Source organism: Egretta garzetta, unplaced genomic scaffold (genome assembly GCF_000687185.1).
Source record: "Egretta garzetta isolate BGI_Z169 unplaced genomic scaffold, ASM68718v1 scaffold330, whole genome shotgun sequence".
Classification (NCBI taxonomy): domain Eukaryota; kingdom Metazoa; phylum Chordata; class Aves; order Pelecaniformes; family Ardeidae; genus Egretta; species Egretta garzetta.
Window position 1 is genome coordinate 622,327 of NW_009258275.1, and position 15,975 is coordinate 638,301.

A 15,975-nucleotide genomic window follows, 5' to 3' on the forward strand; every position below is an offset into this window, starting at 1 on the left:
AGAGGGAGCCGGTGAGCAAGCTTTGTCAGAACGCAGACCTCCTGCTGTCGGGCTGGGTATGGGTCTCATGTTGCTCCGTGCTCGGTTCTGCCCTGTGGTGCTCCGGGAAGGTGCTCTTTATTTCTCCCGGTCATCAGAACTATGTCTGTGATGAATTACATCTGTTGCACGGGGTTTGGTGGGTAACAGGTATAGTCAGAGGCTTCTTAAGTTGATGTGAGATTTTACTGCAGTGGTGGGACTGGCCTGTTTACATAAATCACCTCTAAAAAGATGCAAAAGTGCGGCACGCATCTCACTTGCTAGTACTAAGATAAGCTTGCTGATAATGCCAAAGAAAGGTCTTAACCCAATGTGCTTAGGAAGCTCGGTTAAAGTAAAAATTGTATGTGGGAACACTTAAACGGGAAAAGTCCCAAAACCTGCAAGCAGACCTCTTGATTGAAATAGTTTGTAGCAGCACGTGGTATCGCAAAGTCTGCAAACAGATTTGGTCTAAGAGAACACTTTAGAGGTACTAGTGCTTCTGTCATTCCCTGCCCCTCTGGGAATGGGGAAGTTGTAACAACATAGGGCTAATCCAAGAATAACGAGGTATTTAGATACAATGGTATTTTCTGTAATTACTAATTAGTCTGGCACATTCCTCATTTGTGTATCAGAAGATGTGAAATGATACTTGGAACCATTAACTTTGTTTACTGAAAGGGGAGGCTTTGTCTTCCAGCATGCTGTCAGGAAGTGATTTGGTCATACTTGTCTTCATAGGTCCCGGCAGGGAGAAATGGTCTCACATGCTGCCATTACCTCCCTTGACCTGGTCCTGTCACTTGTCTTGACTGGGTGGTGACCAGTAACACAGGCCAGCAAGGTGGGGAGAGAGAGGGAGGGATGAATATTTTCATGCTGGTTTAGATCCCTGAACTGAGTCACTGTGGGACCAGATGAATGTCGGTGTTGGCATGAAGGGGTGTGGGAGCAGGCCTGCTTCCGGGGGCGCGAGCTGTTAAGTCAAATTTTAATGCCAAATCATGCCTTCACGGTGCCGAGCAGCTCCTCAGGCTTTGGTGCAGAAAATGGAGACGGCAAAGCACCCATCTTTCACAGGGAAAGGCAGCTGCTGGACAGCGGTGATTTGTCTCTCTCTTAACCTCTAAAATATTTTCCTTGAGTTCTGTGAAATTCGGCTTTTTTCTGAAATGCTCTGGGGTGGGGGATGGAAAAGAGGAAAAACAAGGACTATACAGATGACCAACACAGCAACAAAGTGAATATTCAGAAGGATTTTTCAATCTAGATAATACTGTCCACTACCTGAAAAATACTTCCACATAAAGAGCTTTTGTGCGTGTTCTCGCTGTCCCGCAGCTTTTCTCATTCTGAGCATGTAAACAGTTCTGCAGTCCTGGCTAGCTGAGTCATTGCTTTTCACTGAGCATCCCCCACAGAAGAAGCTAGAGACATCCAAAGCCTCAGTCACCCAATCAAAAGTGCTGGAGATGTGCAGGTCCAAAAATAGTGACAGACTCAACCACAACAGCACTTCATTAGCATCAAATGTGCTCTTTGCTTCAGCTGCCTAATAAAGTGATATGTAATTATAATAAAGCATCCTTTTGAGAGGAAAGATAGAGGGATATTGGCTTTCTCGGGGAATTGGGAATAAGATGCAATGCCTTATTATCTACAGGCACATATTTTTACCTATGAGCTGCCTCTGAAATGATCTGGTGGATTCGGTCTGGCCCAAAGAGGCTGTGCCCCAGCTGCTATGCCAGCCAGCAGTCACAGGGAGACTGACACTGGCTTTCCTTTGGGACCAGGAGCTGGAGAGGAAACTGAGGCTGATTTGCAAGACAAAGTACTTTCCAGTGCCAGGTTGGTAGAGAACGTTACCTTTGGTGTTCTCAGGTGTGACACACTGGGGTTTATCCTTAAGAGAAGATGCGTGAAGGTGCTTTTACAGGACACACATCCCACCTTGGCCAGGTGCTGAGGAAAAGAGGCCAAATGCCCAGATGTCCAGTGATCAGTTACACAGTTCACCTATGCTGTAGGATACCTATAGGATGTGCCTTGTCACACAGGGGCAGCTGAACCTTTTTCCCCCAGCGTACTTCCACCTGATCCCTGCCCTTCCTCTCCTCCTCACTCACAGAACTATTGCCACTGGTACACCCAGCCCCACTTCTGCAAAGAGTCATTCTGGATCTCCCCACAAGCTCAATAAAGAATAAATAGAATCTGGGGACAGTTTCTTTGTCTTTACCACCTGGAAGAAGCTCTGCTTTAGCCTTCTAGAAAATGTGGGCAAGATCAGCTGAGAAACCATTCATGGAGAAGAGCTGGCCTAGGCAGCCTCCCTCTAGCAAATGCAAGAGAACTCCTTCCACTCCAAATGCTGATTCCCATCACACTTTAAATGAGTCAAGCATTAGAAACCCCATCCAAATGGATTTTACTAACAGAATTTGTTCCAGACTCTCTGTATATTCTTCTTTCAGTACATTTTGTTTCTTGTCTTTCAGCATGAAGGGCTTCCTGGTCTATCCTAATTAAATAAAACTGGGTTTTAGGATCGAAACTTTTTTTCCAGTTTTCTAACTCCAGGCAAGCAATTGCTCAGTTTGAAACTGGAGAGCAGAGTTCTGCCCTGTCCCTGGCTTACTGTGAAGGCTGTTTTACTGAGGTCTCGTAAAGTTCCACTAGGAGAAGAGATCACATCATTTTCCTGTGCTGTTTAGGGGATTAAGCACCATACCAGTCTACAAATAGCAGTGGCTCCTAGGATTTTATCAGCTATTGCTCTGTTACAAGACGGACACATGGGCAGCTTAGTCTAAGAGATCTAGAACTGCATCGGGGAGTCATGTAAACTCCACTACACTTTCTTCCATCCTTATTGGAAGTAGCAGGTCACATAAATGACGTAATCATATGGGTACAGTATCAAGAGCTCCTGCTCCTACTCTGGTTTGGGGACAGCATCTGAAGTTCCCAGTGACTTGTGCAGGATGTGAGGATGCAGGAAAAGGAACTATTTACCTCTTAATTTGATTTCTCCAGTTCTCCTGCATTACAGTCTGCACTAAGCACTTGATGACACCTCATTGTTTAAGCAATCAGAGCAATTACATCCATATTTTTATAAGGATCTTATTCATAATAGTTCTCGCTATTTTTTTTCCTCATTGTTCAGGAAGCCACTAATTGAACAAAGTGAGCCAGTCCCACTGGCCGAAGTCAACATTGGCACTGAGTCATGCAGGAGGGTTGGCCTGTGATGGTTATATGTGGAATTTAACACGCTTGCCAATAAGCAACCATGAAATGTCTTACTTTTTTAGTTTGTTTGGTTTGGGGGCTGTTTTAGAGGAGACCAGTTTTCACCCTCTCACAGAGGAAGAGCCAAAACCCACTTTTGTCAGCTGACTGCCTTTTTTGGCTCATTTCACCCTCTTTTTTTCCCCATTATTTCAGTGTTTATCCTTCTTAGTGGAAATGATTTTACATGACAGATTGTACACACAGCCAGCAACTTCTATGACCTAAGCATGGTTCAGACTGTATCAGACATAAATATTTATTACTAGTAATAATGATAAGGAGAGACAAAGCATGGTAGTAGAGATCAAAGAAATTAATTTTTTTTTTCTCAGCTCAATTGATTTTCTCTGTGAACCTGAGCAAGCAACTTAATTCCAGTGAGGTCATGTTCACATACCTGCAGAACAGCAGCAAAACTTTCTCATATCGGGTCTCAAGAAGTGTTTTAAACTTTTAAACAATTTATGACAATGCTCTGAAGTACATAAAAGAATAAAAAGTCTATGCTTGGATGACACTGAGGAGGGGACCTGATCCATTATTCTGATCTTCCCCTACTGAGCCTGTATCAACTTTTAATACTAAAAAATAAAAACACTGTGCAGTGTTGAAGACTGGCACAGGTGGCATGAGGAATAAATGTTTTCATATTCTTATTTATCAGTTGTAATGTCATTTTTTGCAGAACTTAGTCCATTATATTTGTACTACAGGACAGTACAGCTAAAAGATTTAGTCTCTGGCGACATTCTGCGTTTCTGCATTTTGCCCAATTAGCAGTTCCTGGCACTTTGCCTGCAGAATTTTTTTAACGATCATGATAAACAACTTCTCATACTTTACATACACTGAGCATATTGGCCTCGTGATATCAGCAGAGGTAAAACCTGCCATTATAACACCGAGAAACTGTACACAAAGGTAAAATGATTTATTCAGTCCATTGGAAGAAGTCAGTGGGATGCAGAGAACCCACACCAAGCAGCACTAGGAAAGGCTTTAAACCTCATGAAGAAAATAGGAGACTAAACCAGAAACAATTACATCTTCATCCATTTTGTCAGTCCTACTTGATCTAGAGGTTTTCCACTCGTTTGACAGATGCACTCAGGATGCAATTGTTTTTAAAATTAAGGCTTTCAGATATCACCATGTGCTATATATGGTATCCTGTTGCTCAAAATGCCCATTTTCACATGAGGAATAAAATACAAAGATAAAATGTACAAAACCAGTCCTAGGCAGCAAGCTTATGTCCTTGATACACAAGGGAGGAAGGGTGTTTTCAGAACATGGAAATACGAAGGCCCTAAAAAGAATGATGCACCCTCAAAATGTTTCACTTGGAGACGTTTACGTAAAATCAGTTTTCAAATTACTGGTGTCAACATCCTGCTAAGCTGAAATGAAGATCTGTTTCATGGGATTTCACAGAAATTGGTGGATAACCATTAACTGTTCCATAAAATAAGCACAAAAAAATAAACAAATGCCCCTCTAGAATCAGAAAACTGAAACAACAGCAACTATTACTTGAATGACAGGCACATGGCAAAGCTTCTGTACATTGCACATTATCCGCATGGCTTCCCTCCGGACGGACACAGAAAGTGCAAAAAAGGCATTTGAAATCTGGAGCTTTGTGTTTGTGTGAGAGGAAAAAACCAAACACGTACTAGGGACACAGAGGGAGAAAAAGGAAAACTGCGTTTTGAGAGTGCTGATGCAAGAGAAAACTTGAAGCACACTTTTATTTTTGGTCAAAATACTGGCTTTGGTCAAAGCACTGTGCACAAAAATCCGTGATTTACTTAATCCAACACACTAGGAAAGAAGACTTTTTCATGCTTTGTAAATAAACAGGACTTCATCAAGGCAATGCCTAGCATCATCATGTAACTGTCTTCTAACACAGGCAACCCATTAATCTCCAAACTGGCTAACAGCTTGAATTAAAAAAATGAGACTAATACAAGTAACATTACAAATTATGTGGCTTGGGCTTACTTGAAATAACAGCTGATTTCACAAGTACCTGAGAAGGGTGTCCCAGCATGAGCCAGTCAGCGCAGCTGCCTCCTGGGGATTTATAAGAACACTCATTAGAATTTCTATCATTCTTCCCATCCTGTCCCCCCCGAGCTGCAACTTCTCACGTCATTCAATCGGCCACCGCACCAAGCCTGGGGAGACTGGATAATCAAGCCTAAGAAATGGCTTTTTTTATGTGTTTGTCATGCATAATCCACAGCCATATGACAACAATCTGGAAGAATGGAGGAATGAGCACAATACACGTAATACAGTCCCTGTATTACAGGGGAAAGGCTGGGCTGGTGCTGTCTATTTGTGAACCAATAATCCAGTGCAGGCAGTGATGCTGGTATAGTCCTCCAAATAATCAGCTGGCTTTGGATGACTGACAGATAGCACTGTGCTCAGTTCTTCCATTGATTGATTGCTCATGGAGTTATTTTAGTTGAAGGACAATTAACTGTTCTTCATGGTTTATCTGTAGGCTACTTGTGATGTTGTTCTTTTTAAAGAAACACTGCTATGTCGTAAAGCATAAGGTCAAGGGTTTCTAAAACAATTTCAGAAAAGACTGACTTTTACCTGTCAAGACCAGGATTTTATTAGCACTTGACATTCCACTGCAGCATTCATAAACTCAACCCTACAATATTACAAATGAAGAAGCTGTCCTACCTGTATCAGCATGAAAAGATTTTCAACCATCCTGGCTTCATCTGGGGGCCAGTCCATCACAAAACTGGGGAATGATGAATTATTTGGCCTTTACTGGTTTATGCCATCTGGCTGTAAGGAACAGAGGGAAAAACAGGTGAGTCATAGTGAGCATAGGAAGATTGCACCTCTCACAGAAATCAGCAACATCCCTTCACTAACAAAACCACAGTAGACTCCTATATCCTTTTTTGTTTGTCTCCCTCATATTTATATCCCATCAAGTTGTTCACTCGCTGTGACTTTATTGTATAATAGTTCTTACTCTTCCTTTTAAAGTAGATTATTGGCTGGAAATTATAGGAAAGAGATACTGGAAAGAACAGGATAAATGCTTCAAGAAAGAAAGGAAGGGGAGGCAGGCACTATGGGAAGAGCACCTTTGGAGATGTGGGCACTTAGAGCTGCAAAACACCACCACACAGAGAGCAAAATTGTTCTCCCCAGAGGAAAAGGCATTCCAATTTGCACTGCATGGTTTCAGTTCTCAATTAGTGGCTTTCAGTTTTAAGTTTGTTTTGAATGCCTGTCACCACTGAAGAGAAAATCAGTACACACTACAGCATTTTCTCAGGCCAGGGATTCACTGACCTGGCTTCCTTTGCTTAGGAAAAAGGGTAGTTAGTGCTGCCATGCCTGTGAAAACCTGCTCATTAAGACTTCACAGGATCTTGGAACTGATTTGTGAATTTCAAGTAAAAGGCAAAGATAATAAAAGTTCAAAAGCCACCTCATTTAAAATTCTCATTTAAAATGCTGCTTTGACTCTTTTCGTTGGTGTCCTGTTGTTTCAGGCTCTCTAGTCACTGTTATCTCTTTTGCAACACCCTCGCAAGTTATCCTCACTTAGAGATACGCTTATGAAAGGCAAGTCATTTTTGGATGAATAACATGTAATGAGTTGTGGGGTTTATTCCCAATATTGCTAACTTGGCATGGGCAACCCAACAGATTTTTTTGTCAGGATTGGCATACCCTTTTCTAAAACTTATACAAAGACCCAGCTCTTGCCTTTTGTACAGCTGCCTCAGACCTTTCATTCTGGATGACACCTACAAAACATGGCTGATGGAAGCAAGCTGGCAAAATTCTGCTTCTTGCCATCTTTGAGTAATTCCTTCATCGTTCACTCCCTCACTACTTCTCTCTGCAGACAAGCTATTACATAATATTCCCAAAGCTGGGTTGTTTTTTTTTTTTTATGTCTTTTTCCTTCCTACAGGTCCTTCTGCTTTCTCCCTGCCACGGGTATGGAAATTACTTTGAACGGAATGTAGAAAATAGCAAATGGACTATGAAAACCACCTAATCCTGTACCATGAGATCAGCGTAGTCCCCATCAGGCCCAACAGACACTTGCCTAGTGCAGTGCCAAAGCCCTCCCTTAACAGATCCCACAACCACAACCGTACCGATAGGAAATGTTTCCTGACGTCTGCCTTCGATCACCCCAGCTGCAGTTTAAGCCCATGACTTTTTGTCATGTCAACAGCTGCTTACTTCTCTCTGCTTCAGCCTTTCACACTTTTGTTACCATGTCTCCTCCCTGCCTTCTCTTCTCCAGACTGAACATACCAAATCCTTTCAAGCTAACTTCATAAGGCTGTGTTTTCAAGATGCCTGATTGCTCTCATCAAGGCTTTTCCCAGCCCATCCATGGGCTTCTTGAAACACGGTGATCAATTCCAAATGCAGCTATCCAGGTGGTGCTTCATGTTTAGCTTTTAAGCAGTTCTGTTCTGTCTGTAAAACATCACAGTAAGATTTTGTTTTTGAATGAAGCTTACAGCTGCTACAGAATTATAGATAATAAGAAAAAATAAGTATTATAGACAAATTCTTGCCAGTCATAGTAATCCCTGCTTTCCACCCACTTACCCGTTCATCCATTTCATTTTGCTGTATTTATTATATGTATTTTAAACACTCAATGTCAAAATATTCCTAACCTTACCGTATGATGGATTTAGACTGAAATATATGAATGAAATTAAACTAGCCTGATATTTATAAGTTTTCCTAGATAGTTTGACCTTCTGGTACTCTAAAAAGCCATGAAAACTTACAATTTATTTTACTCCTAAAATGTTTTCTGTAACAAATCAAGACTTTTATCAACAAGAAAAGAAAAAGCCAAGCACTCGTTTCAATTTTTTGATTAGTTCTGCTTTGTCACAGAGGAAAAGCATCCTTATTTGCAAAGAGTAGCTCCTGAATTGGAATCCTTTGAAATCTGGTTAGGGTAGGCTGATTATTACTATAGCAGAAAAATGCTGAAGCCTGATGCAAATATTTAGACAAAACAGACAGATATGATGGGATATTTATGTAAGAAATACAAGTTACAGAATAGCCATAGTAGGTAATTCCTGTGTTTCTTGACCTGACCTCTACAGTTCACGGGAAATACATCTTTCCACTAGCATACATCGGATATGAGCACGCTGGCCTACCTATCCTTTCTTCTGACTTTTCATTTCCTTCCAATTACCAGTTCAGTTCAGTTCAGTTCAGTGAGATGTCGTTGACAACGTTAACGTTAAAAGAATAAAAGAAGAAAAAAAATAGAAGAAGAAAAAAGGGTGACAGAATTGCTTAGTGTCTCAGTGTCTGTCAGAATCCGGGATATTCAGATTGGGTAGATACCTTCACAAGTTGATACATTCCTCCCCATGGTCATGGTTTTGTGCCAGTGCAGACCATCCATCCCACAGTGGGAGTGAAAGAAAAATGCTGTACTGAGAAGCTTCTCCCAGGAATTTTTATTTATGGTTCCGATGGGATGACTGGATGTAAAAAGGTACTAGCATGTATGTACCATAATTTTAAAATCTCCTCTGTTGCTGGTAATGATCTAAATAAGGATAAATAAATTATACATAAAATATAAGATCCTGTAGATGTCACACCTATATTTTCCTGCAACACTATGCAGACCATCCCTAAGCCAGTTTTAATGATATGGGGGATTTGAAGAAAACATACCAGTAATTGAAATCAACCCATCCTGTGAATGAATCATATTTAACAAAACTTCATTTTCAAAAAAATAGAGTGTTAAAACAGATATTTTGAGTTTTCATGTCAGTATTAATTTTATTCAGCATCAAAATTATGAAGAAATTATATCAAATACAAATAAAACAACATAACATATGGATTAAATTAAAATCTTACAAAATATAAAAGGTAAAATTGAAATAAAAATAAAACTGAAATAAGTTAATTGTCCTGAAATGTTACATTGCAAATGTCAAAATTTCAGCTTTTTATTCTGATGGGGTTTGAACATTTTTGATAAATATTCTGTCAAACTCTGCCCAGTTCTCAGTCAACTTTAGAACAATGTCTGTGGAGGGCCATCCTGATGGGGAGAGAGAACTCAGCTCTCCTAGGGATGTAAGTTTTGTAAAATACAGATCTTGTTCATTACAGCTCTTCTTCAATATAAAATAATGTGAACTTAGCCTCCCCATCCACAGCGTGAAGTTAGCCAGCTAGTTACCCAGGAGCAGATCTGCCACGGCAGAGTGTTGGTGGCCCGGCCACAGGGAGCAATTCCCCTCCTTAGCACCTGCAAGTACAAGGTGTGATGCTTCCCCGCCTCACGATGCAGCTGCAGCTCCTATCCCCACGCTTCCCGGTTCCATCAGGCTTTGGTGATATGAACATCCTTATCCTCCCCCAGGAAGTCTGATGGCAGGTTTGACAACATGCTTCAATCAGCGCTGAATGAACATTTCAGGGAGTCTAATGAATCAGCCACAAACCCTGGCGGATCACCGCACCCAGCTCCTGTAGGAGTTAACATCCTGTTTGCCTGTTCGTGCACAGGGGCCCCGCACCGCAACAGCAGCGTGATCTGGAGGTTACTGCATTTGATTTTCTGTATGATGTACTGAGATTGACTTCAGGTTGCAATTCCCCTTCAAATACAAGCATGAAGTGTTCATACTCTTTAATGTAAAGGAGGAAAACAATTTAAAAATGAGGGCTTTAACATGTTTAACTGACCTGTTCTCATTTTTGAACTATCGGAGATTTGAAATTATGATAGAGGGCTGTGACTCCAAGTGGGATTTACACTGATTTTACTGAAATTAAAGCTGAGGTCTTTTAACACAAGATAGAAAAAAAAATTACATTTTAGATGTCTGCCTTGGAACAAAGGACATCTTTGAGTAACAAGGCAATGCTCCTAGAAGAAAAAAACAAATTCTGTATGTTCTGTGTCAGCAGCTGGAATTCTTTCCAGTTATCCATGAATAGCTTGCAAACAGGGAGATATGCAAGATTAGTATTTCAACCAATTTACCTGGAAAATTATAGAAAATTACTGAAATACAGGTGTAGAAACTCATACTACTTCTTGAGAGTCTAATAGAAAATCAGCTTATGTCACTTTTTCTTTTCAAGAGTTCTAAATAAAACATGATGTAAAATACACAGTATATATGAAGGTAGAGACAGTTCTGATGAAAAATGTATTTTCTATTTGTGTCTGAGTATCAGCCCCATCTCTGTGCTGACCACTTTCAGTGTTACAATTGCACTGCCAAGCAGTCCTCCTCTCTTTTACAAGAGGAAGAAAACACTGCCAATCTTGCAGCACACATTGATCAAAAAACCCTACCATTTTTTGTAACTCATTCTCAAGAACTAATTTTAAAATCCTCAGATCTCAGCCAAGCTATTAGGGATTTTGTCAATTTAACATTACAAACCCTGAGAAACACTTTATAAAGTGGACCTTGTAATAATTTGTATGAATTATATAAATCCACCTTGTTACATTCATATTTTTGCACTGTTGAGCAGAATATTGTAGCAGACTATTTTTCATTTAGTTTTTTCCTCATTTCACTGCACCAGTTTTCAGGGAGGCTGAATTTTAAAACAGTACCGAACAGCTGTATTTAAAACCTACCTATTTTTGGATATTAATAATGAGTCTTCTGAGACATTAGAGATTCAGAAATTCAGGACAACCACTAAGGGATCTGTTCAGCTCCCAACCACTCTTCCTCACTGATGGGCAGCATTTATATACTTCCCTCCAAACAAGTCTACTTGTGTTAAATTCTTGAATACGAAAATGAGATTACTGGGAGTAATGCTAAATGCCAGCTTGCTTTGTTTCTGCATGAGAAATACCGCAAACAGAATTTAAGCGTAAGCTGTTATTTCATTTACAAGCCCAGTGTGTGTCAACAATATCATACAGCTGCAGAGAAAACAAAGGTGATACTGAAACTTCACAGGAGTATTGGATAGAAGACACAGGAATCTGTCCAAACCATTTCACACTGGTAAGGCTTCATCTAAAGTACTGACAGCTCAAGAGAGATGGGGGCAAATTGGAGGAAATGCCAAAGAGCAGAAGAATTATCAGACTTCTAGAGTACAGGGCCTACAGAGAAAGATGGAAAGGACGGGAATTATTTAGTGCAGAGATGATGGAGAGGAGTTGTGGTCACAGCCTTCACATATGAAAAAGACTGCACATGAAGAGGAAGGAAAGAAACTGTTCTCTGTGCCTATAACAGCTGTTCTCTGTGCCTGCAAAAGCTGAAAGAAATGAAAAGGCTTAAATTACAGTAACACAAGTTCAATTAAGCTTTAGGAAACTTGCTAACTGTAATGACAGTTCAACAATGGAAGAGATTGCAGGTGGAGTCTCCATCACTCTAGGTGGGACAAGTCTGTCACAAGGAGTGTAGTTACAGCTTGGGTCGTACCAACAGATCAGGTTGCCTCTAAGAAAACATTCCAGCATTTTTATTATGGTTCTACAATTTACATTTGTTTCATGTCCAATTTAACTATGGCTCTGTCTGTGAGGTAGGTGATTCATGCTCATGTTTTCTGTAATAAAATTGTCCTTATGCATTTTAAGAAAAATCTTTTTATTTGTCCTTCCTTCCTCAAGCTTCCCTTTCTATCAGTCAGAGCCTTCTTCAGAGATTATTGCTAATTATCAAAATGAGAAAAATGTGAGTATTTTTCCTTTGCAATTAAAATAAATTTCTGAAGCTTGAAATTATGTTATTTCACTGTCTAGCTTGTTCCTTGTCCTCTGTCAAATACCGATTTTTTCCACTTCAGTCCTTTCTAAGTTTTACTTGGAAAAAAATGAAGAAACTGTACTTTTTAATCACACTTAGTGTGCCAAGAAATGCCAGTATTCCTTGCATAGTGCCCTTATTAATGATGGCATTCGGGCTCTCTAAATAACATGTACTAGGCAGAGGAGCCAGGATTCAGGGTATGGAAATCTGGTTATTGCAGACCACATAAAAATAGCAACGATGTCTTCCGTTTCACGCATTTCTTAGTGCCACGATGGTCATTAAAACTGAAACTGCCATTTCTAAATTAACAGAAAGATGTACAGCAAAGCCTTAGGATGACAAGAATTTCCACCGTGTGTTCTAACTGTTAATATAAAATTAAACTGGAGGGCTAGACAGTGTTCCTTTAAATCCCATTACATAACGGGCAAGTGGTCATTTCGAAGCACAAATAGCGAATTTCCATTTGCGGCTCACAGGTCTTAATTTTTGCCTATAGACCACGAGCATCTTCTGCTAAATCTCAGCAGCCGTGATGGATGGAGAAAGCACAGGGGCCCCTTCAGCTGCCGGACCAGGGACCTGCAGATAACGGAGCTCGTTCCAGAATGCGGCCACCAGAGGCAGACGCCACCGCAGCCACCCCAGCGGACACCCCGCTGCAGCCGTCTGACCCATCTATCTGCTCAAAAATAATTAAAGCAAAAGACTGCTTTTCTGTACAAGCCTATTTACAAGTTAAGGGTTTTATTTCTTCAGCTGGATGATTTATGTCACCAAGTTATTCCAGTCTCGTTTTTGAGTCACGCCATCTCCCATAACGTAGTACAAGACTTCTTTGTAGTTATTGCAGTACACCCGTGAATGCCACATTGAAGTTACAGTGGCTGACATTTTCTGGTGACATGCAGAACAAAAATAATATCATTTTTTTCATCATATTATACAACATCTTCTGCAGCAGATGCCAGACAAAACACATTATATTTACTGAATTCATTACAGGATCAAGGCCTTAATATTGAAAATTTCCTGCAGTAGATGCTATGTCAGCATTCCATGCTATGTAAGCTTATAGATTGTACAACATACCTTTAATTCCCGAATACCAGGCACCTAAAATAATTTAGTAAAACTTACATTTACTAGTAATTATGTTATTTACCTGCACCGAGGCAAGACAGGACACGTTTCTCAGTTTTATGGCATTAGATTGATTCAATAACTGATTTTTAACCTTGAATTGTCAAATCAATACAAATCAGAAGAACTCCAAATAAGCAAATAAATAACTATAAAATGGTAAACATCCCCTGTGTTTGGCTTGGGATGTCTTCACACAAATACCACTAAAAGGGATTTCTCAAACCTCTGCACAATCTCCAGTTCACAGTTAAGTGGCCTGCTTTTCACTCAGGGGCAGCTCAGGTTACTTACCACACAAAAACACACGTATCGGGAGCCTCGCTGCGAGAAATTGTTTGCCAACCCCCAGGCAAATGACAAAGCACAGCCTCTGGCCCATATATAATTTAGCCACACACCTCTTTCCATACTTGGCCTGGTATGAATGCATCCAGAGTTACCCATACCTCTCTTCTAGCTCTGAGTCAGCTCCTTACTCAAATACAAGGCCTTGGTTTGTATTTCAAAGCAATTAGTGGATTGAATTGACAGCTATATCAAACCCTGATTCTCCACCTGGGAGCTACTGTGACAGCCATATTCCTCTGGGATAAAGCAGTCCAGAAGGCCCTGGAAAGAGCACATGAGAGCTGGAGACAAAGAATTTTCAGCCTGGAGGTTAGCCAGCCTACGAAACAGTCCTTGGGAGAACAAGGTACATTGAAAACTCAGCCACCTCTAGAAAACACTGCAAACTTTTCCTGTTGACAAGTCTTCCTGGCATGAGTGTTGCCTGTGAACATCCCATTTTACTCCCAGCTCTGCTATTTGTATTGATTTTGTGAAAAATATTCAACTAGTACCAATGATAGTATTACCAAATCTAAAGACAGAATTTTTTTCAGTGTTACTCCCACTAAAATGTATACACACTTCGCATTTCTCTTCCTCTATTCCTGTCTCATGTGAATGAACAAAAACAATGTAAAACAACTACTCTGGTAGCAAAACAATAACACCAGTCACTATCTTGCAGTGAAATATTGTGACTAATCTAACCTCAGCAGCTTTCCCATTTCTCCAAGGAGACCTTGTGAGCACAGCTTATCTCAACTGCCAGAACTCAGCTGCCACGTCCCACCTGCCATAAAATCTTCAAATCTCAGCATTCTCTCTCTTCTGAGCACTAGCAGGGCTCCCGTGGGAGGATCGGGGTGGATTTCGTATCTATGGGTATGTCCATCTGCAGCCATTGTTCTCTGTGTCATGGCTTGACCAAAAATAACAGATGCCCATGAACGGTCTCTCCCTCACAAAAACCTTTGATACCAACTGTCCCATACTCTCCCTGTTCAAAAATGAGACTCTCTAGTGCAGATGAAAAATAATCTCTATTTCTATAATAAAACCAAGCCTGGAGACTCTTCTGCTCTCCAATATGGCAGTGATATGCTACCAAATATAGCGTCCTGAGCTATTGCACAGATCTGTAACCAACTATGAACTTACCCGAACCCTATGTTGCCTGAACTGACCTCAAAGACAAACGATGCGATTGCGTGAATGCTCATGTTGCTGAATCAGTGATAGGAAGACGCTTTGTGTGGGTCGTAAGTCAAGTGGTGGCCCATTACATGGAAAAAAATGCTTCTTCCCAACCAGATTTAATAGGACATAAAGCATTGGCGGTAGATCTGTTTATTACAGCTTTGAATATGCTTTTCTTCCAATACCACAGCACATTTGTTCTAATGCATTAATATATTAAATAATTCAATCTGATCAAACAGGTAAATAAATCTGTAGCGCTCCATCTCTCTTCAGTTGTGCACAGTCACTGTTTCATGAAAAGCAGCCACTTGCAATGGGAATCCCCACAGTAATTATACACTAAAAATATTTATCATCATGTCTTTCTCATTAACGTGATTTGTCTCACAAGCACATACTTTGCTGAACAGTCAGGTACAGCTGCCTGTGACACTTTGTACCTCTCAGAACAAGCTAGGGTGGAGGTCTGAGGCAACCGAGCGTGAAATTAGACGGATAGAAAATAGGGAAGGTGACATGATGGTGCCCAAAAGAGAGAGACTGAGAGAAGGGTCAGTTTTTCTTTGGATCGCCTTTTTTCCCACACATACTGTGGTGCTGCAAACCTTTCACTTCGCACCCTCTGGCATCCTCATGACATAGATAAATCTGGAGGTATGGATTTGAAGGGACATACCTGCTTGCTCACAAGTCCTTCGGGAAAAGGCTCCCTGAGAGGTGACAGAATTCCTTCGAGGAGGTGATGGAGGGGCAGGCAAGGGAAGGGAAGGGAGAGAGGGAGGTCATACTGGAAGACAAAAAAAGGGGTGACCAGGGGTGCCAGGTCGGGAGAAACTATGCTGTGGGGAACGTGAGGCACCAAGAGGTAGGAAAAGGGCAGTTTTAGAGGGGCCCTGATTAGCCAAGGCGAGGCTGAAGAGGGAAAGTCGAGAGGAAAGGCCTCACCCTGGGGGTAAGGCGCTGAGGGAGCAGCTCTCCTGTGAGGGGCTGAGGGAAGCGGCCTTGGGTGAAGGGAGGTGAGGGGCTGAGGGGAGCGGCCATTGCGTGAGGGGGTGAGGCGCTGAGGGCGGCAGCCCCAGGCGGGCTGGAAGTGAGGCGCTGAGGCGATCGCCCCCCGGTGCGGGGCGAGGCGTTGAGGGGGGCGCCCTCGGGG

General features: G+C 41.3%; 1 protein-coding gene across 1 annotated transcript in view; it reads left to right on the forward strand.

Moving 5' to 3' along the window:
- Positions 1-6,046: 6,046 nt before the first annotated feature.
- Positions 6,047-15,975, forward strand: part of HECTD4 (HECT domain E3 ubiquitin protein ligase 4) — an 89,993-nt gene continuing 80,064 nt past the window's right edge. The window contains exon 1 of the mRNA XM_035891665.1: positions 6,047-6,172. Within this exon, the coding sequence (XP_035747558.1) occupies positions 6,047-6,172 (126 nt within the window). The remainder of the gene's footprint in view (positions 6,173-15,975) is intronic.